The following is an 11249-nucleotide window of genomic DNA, read 5'->3' as shown; positions in this document are numbered from 1 at the left end:
ATAAATTGCTCCTGGCACAAAGGGCAGACCTTTTATTGTTTTTTCTACAAAGGTTCATTTTTTCCAATTTTAATTTTTTCTCCAATTCCCCAAAATACAAATAGTCGCACATGGGATAAAGAATGTGAACGACGGGTATTCTACATGTGTGACAGCTCTTGCCAAGAGTGGCAAGAAATGGCCGGGGATTGCAGCAGAATACCGTAATCATAATTACACATTGGAGCTTGAGAGCCGAGAGCTCTTGAGATCCACAGATGACAGAGGGGGGCGGGAAGCACAGGGCATTATGAGCACGGCTCTGAGGACATAATTATTATCACCAGGACATGAGAGAGTCACCTGTGGTGAGAGGGAGAGAGAGAGAGAGAGAGAGAGAGAGAGAGAGAGAGAGAGAGAGAGAGAGAGAGAGAGAGAGAGAGAGAGAGAGAGAGAGAGAGAGAGAGAGAGAGAGAGAGAGTGACAGCGTGACAGAGAGAGATAGAGATGCACAGAGACACAGAGAGAGAGAGAGAGAGAGAGAGAGAGAGAGAGATAGAGAGAGAGAGACAGAGAAAGAGAGAGTGACAGAGAGAGAGAGAGAGAGAGAGAGAGAGAGAGAGAGAGAGAGAGAGAGAGAGAGAGAGAGATAGAGAGAGAGAGACAGAGAAAGAGAGAGTGACAGAGAGAGAGAGAGAGAGAGAGAGAGAGAGAGAGAGAGAGAGAGAGAGAGAGAGAGAGAGAGAGAGAGAGAGAGAGAGAGAGAGAGGCGAGACGTAACAGACAGATTCAGATGGATTAAAAAATTGATTAAAAGCCATAATGACTCTGAACAACTTTTACAAAAACTGAGGAGGATCCAATTAAGCAATTAGTCCTCACAGACATCTTGACATCACCTCCTAACTTGGCTGAGACTCGCCCACACTCCACCCCCTCAGCAACAAGTGGGTCATTGGTTTAGCAGCACCGGTAGCTGACGAGCAGTAGGAGTCATGATTCTAATTAAAAGCCTTCGGGGACCTTCCTAGATTGAAGAGATGGATTCTGTGGGACGACTTGAAGGAGGAGAGTGAGGTAGCAAGCCCGGCTGCGCAGAGAGTTCCAGAAGAAGGCGATGGAGAGGTAGGACCCTAGCGGAGGGCTCTTGGTGGCTGCAGGGTGGTGTGAGATACCAGGGAGGTAGGTTGGTGCCAGGTGTTGCAGAGCTGCTGTAGAGCGGATGACATGCAGCGACATGATGACGGCTGCCTGCTGGGGACTGTGGCTGGGCTGACAGGGAAGCCACAGCTCCTTTGGGTGCTAATTGTCAGTGTGCCAAGAGAAGCATTACACACAGGCTGCTGTTCCAGGGCGGAAATGCATGACGGTGTGTGTGTGTGTGTGTGTACACACACACACACACACACACACACACACACACACACACACACACACACACACACACACACACACACACACACACACACAGATATACACTTACACAAGCTCTCACACACACACACACACGCACACACACACACACACACACACACACACACACACACACACACACACACACACACACACACACACACACACACACACACACACACACACAAATATACACTTACACACGCTCTCACACACACACACACACACACACACACACACACACACACACACACACACACACACACACACACACACACACACACACACACACACACACACACACACACACACACACTTTCAGTGTGTACTGCTATTGAGACAAGCGGTACACCAGTAATATATTGTATACTGTCTTTCATTGGTGTTTAACTATTGGCTCAAGGTCTTCTCTGGGTAGCCTCTTGAACTGACATGGAGCTAGGCCGGCACATCCTTTGTTTTTCCAAAAGAACTGAGATACACTTTTTAACGTATGAACAAACACACTTTACTGATTTATTAATAACATACATCCCATCCTAATTTGCATCTCAAAGTATCCTTCCCTCATAAATTGTGTGTACCTGTATGAACTAAACCATAAAAAAATCCTTTGAACACGTCAAGGTTGTCATGGAGACCGGTAAAGTGTCTGATTGTAGGTGACATAATAACATGGTCACACTTCCCCACACCAAGCGTCCTCATCAGGGAACCTTTCAAATCGCTGATTACATGTATTAACACCTTGGGGACTAAAAACTCTTATGAATAAGACCTCATTTGTATTAAAACAACCTGATGAATATGAACTGCTTCGGTACTAAAAATAGGGAATACAATCAAAACGGGAGTTAGTTCATGGAAATAAAAAAATATTCTGCATTTATGTGCATGTTTTGCTGTGTGGCTAACTTACGTAACCCCTAATTGCTTTGTAGGCCCTTAAACAGCGAACAGTTACATCCTCTTAGTCTTTTGTTCAGGACAACATGCAGTTTCTGGATGTTTTCCAACTGAAAAACACTGCTTTGAATTTCTGCCTTTACTGACCTTTTAATGGAGACAAAATGACTCCATTATGATCATTAGGACTTGCTGTGAACAACAGCCACCTATTTGCGTTAAACCAAAACAGACTTTAGTGTGTTTAGACAAAGTGAAACCTGTTGGCATTTACAGTAATTGATTCAGGTCTCAAGATTTTGTAAGGTCTTAAAGGATAGCTTTGGAATCATTCCACCGGGACCCTATTTTCACATTATTTTGTTTCTAAGGGGCAAATACGGCCTGCAATTTTGACATTGGTCGAGTATTGGGCAGGATCGCTCAGTGTGAAATTTGCTGCAATTTACACTGTCAATCTACGTCCTGTAAGAGTGCTTGTATTTGCCACTGAGATTGCTGAGATTGTTTACAAGTGTCCAACAGCGTTATGGAAAGGATCCGGACGGAAATATGAAACTTTTGTCTTTGCCTTTTCATTGATCCGGTCTGTTTATAATTGTGTCTAATCAAGTTTCGCCCAAGGAGAAGAGTTGAGATGTTGCAGAAAAAGAACAGCGAAAACATGATTAAGAGTTTTAGAGAGGAATACAGGCAAGATGTGGTCTAGTTGGACTAGAGAAAGCATAGCTTAGTGTTATCCAAATGACTTTGATTACAGGGGATTGTAATTGTATTGACAATATTGATATTTCTTGCACAAGATTTCAGAGGGAGACTTCTCCTTGAGCAATACTTAAGAAACAAACCTGATTAAACAAAAGTTTGAGGGGGATTTCTTTGATACTTTTCATAATGTTGTCAGTCAATTATATTAACAATTTGAGGCTGTCAGTGGGAACCTTTAGAGAACGTACATTAATGGACGCTTTGCCCCAAAGAGTCAGATTGCTGCACGTTTAACGATTGAGGGCTGAAGAGTTTTCGTTCAATACTGGACCAGTATTGAGCGAAATGTCCGAAATTGTCATACGCTTGCTTTGACCCAAAACAAAGGTAAAATAGGATCCAGGATGTAAAATATCCAAGTTATTATCTAAGGCAGTTTGTTTATTTGTCTGAATTCTGTCCAGAGTTTTCTTGAGTTTGCGTCAAGATTATGATTATATGATAGGGCATTCACCATAACGAATATTATGTAAGCATCACAGAAATGCTTCTAAGGGTTTATTTTTAGTCTTCAATGTTGCAATACAGTTCAATTATTCCTTAAAAAATGTGTCATGTTTATCTTTACTACGATTCTATAGTTCAGCAGCTCAACTTCAATTACATTATACCAAAGAATGTTCTTGATTCAGTGTCTCTCCTTAATATATGTAATCAGAAATGAAATGGTTGGACGAGCGTCAAAATAACATTTGTTTTGTCCATTGAAGGAATCTAAAATACACACATGGAAGTAAACATGGCTCCAATTAACCTCCCTAATTTGTCCACGAATGAGATAATTATACGACACCGACAGCCAATTAAAATGAAGCGGGGGTTTACAACGCTACTTCTTTGAAACGGCCTTAATTACTCAGAGCCAATTGTCCTTTGGCTCAGACACACAAGTTAAACTTGGTACTTACATTGTAATCAGGCATCGGCGAGAGGATTGAGGCGGGTTAAGGAATGTACCACGTAATAACCGCACTGAATAAAAGCATTTTATTAAAAAGGGACATTTTGGTATGCATAAAAAATATATGCATAATAATAAATAACATTTAAATAGATAACATGTTGTTCAACAAAAGGATGAAGTACATACATAAATAAAGACCAAAACAAACATGTCAGGAATGTTTGTGGTTTATGGCACAATGCTTAGTTCAATAACAATTGTGGGCAAATACGGGATCATCATTCTGCCTTGTTGCCAATGCCATTAAATATATTACGCATGCCAATCGGAGATGTAATTTGCAAAATGCATAAAACCGATAGGGATACAACAATCCAAATTTCTTCCATAATAACCAAAGATTAACTTAACATCCAAAACATCTTAAACAATCGCTTTGTGAGACTGTGTTGTAAGAACCTCTGAAAATGTTGCACTTTCTCAGAGTTTCTGGGCAATTCTCAGATGCGTGACATATTTTTCCAATCGAACTGACGTAATAGCATCATCCTCCAATCGTGTAATCGGCAACACGTATTTCACTGTATATCGGAAACCAAACAACATAATATATACGCTCTATATATATATTTAGTTCTTGACATCATCACACTGAGCTGAACAATATCAAAATCCAAAACAAACATGACACTTGTACACTAACGGATTATTGAGTTGTAATTATTCTCCATCAACAGACAAACGGGGCCAGTGTACACATAAGGAACCGGCCCCTCCAAACAGGGGGGGCCCACGTGTGTCCGGCAGGACCTCACAGATCACACCCAGGCGTTCAGGCTGCCCGCCCAGTCCAGGATGCTCCCCTGGTACCAGGCCCGTGTGACGGGCTGCAGGAGGGCCAGGACTCGCAACCGACGGAGCAGGCCACAGAAGATGGCCGCCGCCACCACCACCAAGGGGGACATCATGACGAAGCCCAGGATGATGAGGGCTGAGGAACTGTTGTCGTCGAGGTAACGACAGAGGGCAGCGCTGGAGTCCAGAACCTGGGGGAGGGAGACGGACGAAGGGTGTTACAGCTGTGGCGCAGGCGGACGCATGCGTTGTGTTTTTCTTCCTCCTCATTACCCGTTCCAGCCTCTTATTGACAAACCCTGATTGGGTTAGAAGAAGCCTGCTTTGTGTCAGCCAAGTGTGTGGCTGACACACGTGTGTCCTTCTTGTGTGTGTGTGTGTGTGTGTGTGTGTGTGTGTGTGTGTGTGTGTGTGTGTGTGTGTGTGTGTGTGTGCGTAAGTCCCGGGTGAAATTGTGGGCTGTTTGAGAGTCTGTGGGCTGTGACTGAGTCTTTCCCAGCCTCGCTCTACAGATAAGCACAGCTCAGAGCTGTCAATAACCCAGGGGGGATGTTAATCACGTGAGATTGTCAGGCGAGAGTTATCGGCAAGAGATGGGAGAGAGAGAGAGAGAGAGAGAGAGAGAAAGACAAATTGAGAGGCAAAGAGCGAGAGAGACAGCAGGAGAGAGAGAGAGAAAGACAAATTGAGAGACAAAGAGGGAGAGACAGAGGGAGAGTGACAGAAAGAAAAAGAAAGAAACAGAAGGAAAGAGAAACTGAGACAGATAGACAGAGTTTGAGAAAGAGGAATAAAACAATGCAATAGAGGGAGGGAGAACCACGCTGATAAAGCACAATAGAAACATCGCCATAGCAGCTTAGACACTTCCTGTCGCATTCACTCAGTCACTGTTGTGCTCACGATTGATGTGCAGACACAGACACATGCAAATGTGTGGAAGAAACAAACCTCATCGGTGTCTGTCGCTCCCTTTTTTTCACGTTTCTTTCACGTGTATACGATTGAGCAATTTTTGGATATGGTGGGTTCTATAAAGGCAATTTTACTCTGAATTTTCCTATTGGGATCCTTCAAGGGAAATTTTGACACCCACATACATAAGCTTATTTGACACAGACATGCACACACACACCCACGCAGGCACGCAAACACACACACACACACACACACACACACACACACACACACACACACACACACACACACACACATACACACACACACACACACACACACACACACACACACACACACACACACGCACAACCTGTGCATGCAAACCCTGCTTTGGGATAAAGGCCCATTTGAACTTCATATCAGTAGGCCGGGGCACATCTGATACTGAGAGGAAGACATAACCATCCTGAGCCCTCATCTCCTCCGGGGTCTCCTGGCTCTGTGCTCCATCAGTTAGCAAACCATCAAACTGCAGATCACGTGGAGAGAGATCTCCCACTCTGCTTGCCTCCTGCCTTGATTACACTGGTTTAAATACAGTGGTTCCCTACCCTTTCTGGCATGTCACGCCGTTTTCTAGCGCTCAACATTTTATAAGTGAACTTTTTGTACAATCAGCTACTACTCCAATTCGGTTTGACCAAATCCACATATCGTTAGCCTCCTAGCTAATTGCCTAAGTCATATTTTGGCAATTTTTAAATCTAAAACCTGGCTCTACTCTCCTAACGCTGCTGATTCAATGCGCCTCATTGGATATATCCAAAGCCAATCAGAGTGCTTTTTACATTCCATAATCACTACCTGCCTAAGTCAATCTATTTGACTTAGGCATTTTTGAATGGGATGAATTGTATAAATTGGCCGAATCAAATTCGGCGGGCAGGTCGGAAGTGATTCCAAAATGTAATCATCCAGTCAGCCAAGGCCTCTGGCACACCCCCAAGGAGAAGAGATCGCAATGAAATATATAACGACTGAACCATCAGCACAATAAATCCAAGGCAAACACTTAATAAAACATTTTAATGGCTAAATCCACCACTCATTCAGGCAAGACAGTATTGCCTTGTGTTCGGGGTCAGCAAGCTGTTCTAGAAGGTTTCTATTTAGGATGGAGGGCATTTAAAACAGTTGGCCCTCGACAAATTCAAGCCCAACGTCTCGATAAGCGATGTATCACTAGCATAGGCTATTTATATCAAAGCCTGCTCCAGCGTCAGCTGACTCCTGGGGGGTGGTGGGAGAGCGGGATGAGTCCCGAGGTAAATAGTCCGCTACATGAACTGTTCCATGCTCCAGCTTAGTGCTCTCCTCTTGGGACGGAGGCCTGCACCTGCATTGATACAGAATCTAAAAAGCTGAGTTTACTTACTGTAATAAAACGGTCCGGCTGTAATTCGCCTCCATGGACAGGAGGTTGTTTATACTGTGATGTTTTGATACTAGTTCAGGTGAGAGGCGATGGCAGTGTTGCAGCACTAAGAGTAACCATGTCAAAGCCTCTCGCCGCTTTCAAGTGATTTGGCCAGACAAACACCTCTACCTGAAATAGACGATTGCGCAGTCTGTGTTTTTCCTCTCCCTTTGTGTTTGTCCCTCTCCCACATTATATTTAAATGCGTTCGCTTGTAGCATAGGCACAACCTGATGGCGACCAGTCAGCCTAGCAATCTACGGCGATAACAAATGGATCTGTGGAGGACTGGACGAGGCCTTTGGAATGGAAACAGACGCGTAACGTTGCTCTAAAGCAGGGGCTCACAAACTGTTCTCTCCCAGCCCCCGAAAGGCAAAGAGAAATTGATGTCCCTTTGGTTACAGGTGTTCTGTGCATCTTCAGACCGTGAGCAACCTCCAACAGGCTCAATACCAATTTGGGCTCCAGACCGATAGTTTAAAGTTGAAATATTATACCACCAGGTGTGGGTATGATTAGCCGTCACTTGTAAGCCGTTTTGAAAGTCTGCCTCTTCTGACATCGCAAGTGGGCGTTCCCACCTAGATGTATGACGGGTAGATGAGCAGCTACAGTCCACTGGGTAGGCTGGTAGACCGATCTATCCAGCACACATCTGGGTGGACACGCCCACTTGTGAGGTCAGAAGAGGCCTTTTTCCAAAACGGCTTGTAACTCACACACCTGGTGGTATAAATATGTCACCTCTAAGAATCGCTGCTCGTGAAGACGAGGGTATGACAGCATGTGGTTCCTCCTTACCCTCGAGTGGCACAGGAAGCCGGCGTAGAGCAGCAGCAGGGCGGGTAGGAGCACCAGGGAGAAGACGGTGGCCAGGAGCACAGCACTGAGCAGGACCAGCCCCAGGTTCCACAGCACCAGCCCGGCCCCACAGGCCAGGCAGCCCAGCCGGCCCCGTCGGCTGCCCCACGCACTGCCCCCCGTGTGGGCCAGCTGGGGGGGGAACAGCTTCACCTCCTCCCCCAGCCAGAACTCCTCCTCCTTGTCCTCCTCGCCGGAGCCCGCCTCCCCCAGGTCCACGTCCATGCCACACATCCTGGAGACGGAGGAGGGGCGGAAGGAGGAGCAGTGGGCGGGGCAGGGGAGGTGGAGGAGGGGGGAGGAGGTGGAGGAGGGGAGGAAGGAGGAGGAGTGGGCGGGGGGGGGGGGGGGGGGGGGGGGGGGTGGAGGGGGAGGTGGAGAAGTGGAGGAGGAGATTCAGGAGAAGGAACGGGGAAGAGGAGGAGGAGGAGACGGAGGATGAAGAGGAGGGCGACGGGGATGAGGAGGAGGAAGGAGTAGGAGAGGATGGAAGGAGGGGAAGGAAGGAGGTAGAGGGGGAGCAGTAGGAGGAGGGAAGGAAGAGATGTTGATGTAACAGTGATGGAGTCACTGACTCGTGTTAAACACGTTCATTAGCAATGGGAATGTTCAGCTTTCAAAATAAATCATTTGAAAGATTAATCAATTATAAACAGCATTATGTTAAGAGCCGAATAGAAGTAGATGTATCCTGCCTGACTGTAGGCCTACTGTGTGTCTAAATGAAAGCAAAGTCGTTCCAATGAAAATGTATTATTAATCACTCCTTTAATCGTATTTTGTTTGCGGCAATTTTTAATTTTCTCTGGCATTAAAATGAGGCCCATTTCTACAATTAATTTAATTGCGACACATGCGGCGTCCATATTTTTAACCCACACACACGCACAGACGCACACAGGCGCAAACACACACGCGCGCGCGCGCGCACAACCAAGCACACACACGCGCGCGGGCACACATAAATAGACACAAACACGCACACACACACGCACGCACACACACACACACACACACACACACACACACACACACACACACACACACACACACACACACACACACACACACACACACACACACACACACACACACACATACAAACAACCCATCAGTCTTCTTTTCGATTGTATTGATCAATCGATCAGGGTTCGGCCATCCAGAAGCCGCACCAAGCTTGTACAATTAAATGTATATTCAATCAGAGTAGGCCTACATCTCTCAATGAAAACATAACAGCAAGCTGTCCCGTGCAATGTGCTTGCAATTTACAACTCGTTAACCGCACAGTGCCTGGAATAAACAGAGGAGGTCATTAGCAGTTATCCTGGGAATCCTTCCCATTAAAGAGCCTATAGGCTAAACAGAGGTTTTGTATGCATTGGATCCACTTCTTGGTAACGCGTCAGAATAAAAAAGCATCCGTAAAAGACCTATGCCAAATGACAAATAAAGCGGGACGCGTCAAAATAAATACATTTCATGAATAACGAACTACTCCCATACCTTGCAATAGAGCGTTTTCTTTCTCTTGCGCTATTTTATTTGTTTACTTCTGAGAGTGTAGAAGAAAAAAAATAGTGTTATTTCCTCCTTTTCTTTGAGAGTGCTCCTATATCCCCGCGGTGGGGTCAATGTTTCATTCAACACACGCGGGAAAAGATCATCAGCGTTCCGCCTTGCTTCACCATCCAGAGTGCCGCGCAAGTGCGACGGTCCTTTCTCAGTGAGAACAGTTCAATAGTGGTGGCGAAGCCCGCGGGCACTCAAAAGCGCGCGACTAATGCGCGCGCGCACTGCGCTTAAAAAATATTTAGTAGGCCTACATTTACTAAACAATTAATAAATCTGCGCGAGGATTATAGCCTACTCTACTGAAGTTGACAAGGCTATTAAAGATCTGAAGAAGCACTTTAGTTCGAAATATATTATAATTTCAACTTCTCTTGTTCATCTATGGATTTGCGTTGCCCTTTAATCAACATGTCTACTCTCATTAACCGAGCGGTCATTTAGCGAGGCTGGCAGTCTTTCTGTCCCATGATCCAGCATGTGTCCTCCGACTTTCTGATTGACCGGTAGCCACCCAAACCCACGGCCCCAAAGAATGATATTGATATGAGATTCCGTGCGATTTATTGTATTATTGTGAGTGCAATCTGTGTGTGTGTGTGTGTGTGTGTGTGTGTGTGTGTGTGTGTGTGTGTGTGTGTGTGTGTGTGTGTGTGTGTGTGTGTGTGTGTGTGTGTGTGTGTGAATGTGAGTGTGTATGTGTGCGCACATGTTTTTGTGTGTGTGTATAATGATCGGGGGTTGGTGAGTGCATACTATTATATCTGTCTAAAAACAAGGACAGAACTCGTTGTGTTTTGAGAATCAATGAGGTAAAACAGACACAACCTTTAAACTGGAAACTATGAAGCCTTATACTGACCTCTAACGGAAACATGGTGAACTTATAACGTAACAATAACAGCCTCGGGCGTTGATGGCGGACCATTTCACGTGCTGCAAAGGCCCAAAGGATCTATTGACTTGATTATCTTTAACATATCTCTCCAAAAGTGTTGCCTATTTAAGCGTGCATTCATAAGCATATCTTGAGGTTGTTTTTGCCTCTCCTGTTCAGTGTAGCCTACCACAATGGGTGGGCTTTTACTCCCATTAGATCTGAAGAGGGAAAAATACAATTTAATTTATCTGTTTTGCCCCCTCTTGATACAAGCGAGCGTACAGTCCGTCTCTCAGTGTGCTGCAGACGCTCATGTTGTTTCATGTTCTTAGCTCAATTCATTAATTTGGTTGCCATGGCAATTTGTCCTAGCGATCAGCTCTTATGGGAAATTGTAGGTCAACCACACAGAGCTTTGACCAACTTGGTAGGCCTATCTGTTAACCCCTTGGGATGACCATTGCTGGAACAAAAAGTAGGTTGCAGATACTGTTGAGAGTTTAGGATTAGCTTTTAGCCCAGAAAGGTCCGGTTGTTCCATGATTGAGCACCTGATTTCATATTGAGTTTAGGTTTTCAGCAAATAAATAAGATATAATGAATTGTAATGTAGGCCTAATATATACTCATTTGTTTATTCAAAACAAACAAACAAAATTTCAATTTTTTCATTCTGTATAACTTGCAACAAAAAAAATAAAATGGAGCAATATATTTTATTAAGCAGGTTA

General features: G+C 44.9%; 1 protein-coding gene across 1 annotated transcript; it reads right to left on the bottom strand.

Moving 5' to 3' along the window:
• Window positions 1–4030: 4030 nt before the first annotated feature.
• On the bottom strand, window positions 4031–9801 carry tmem88bl (transmembrane protein 88b-like). Its single transcript, XM_030375323.1, has 3 exons — window positions 9573–9801; window positions 8007–8301; window positions 4031–5016 (listed from the first exon to the last, which is right to left on the bottom strand). Exons 2-3 carry the CDS (start codon window positions 8298–8300, stop codon window positions 4789–4791), a joined length of 522 nt encoding a protein of 173 aa, XP_030231183.1. The 5' UTR covers window position 8301; window positions 9573–9801; the 3' UTR covers window positions 4031–4788.
• Between the last annotated feature and the right edge of the window lie 1448 nt (window positions 9802–11249).

This window comes from Gadus morhua, chromosome 13, assembly GCF_902167405.1.
Source record: "Gadus morhua chromosome 13, gadMor3.0, whole genome shotgun sequence".
Classification (NCBI taxonomy): domain Eukaryota; kingdom Metazoa; phylum Chordata; class Actinopteri; order Gadiformes; family Gadidae; genus Gadus; species Gadus morhua.
This window is presented reverse-complemented; position numbering and strand designations above follow the sequence as displayed.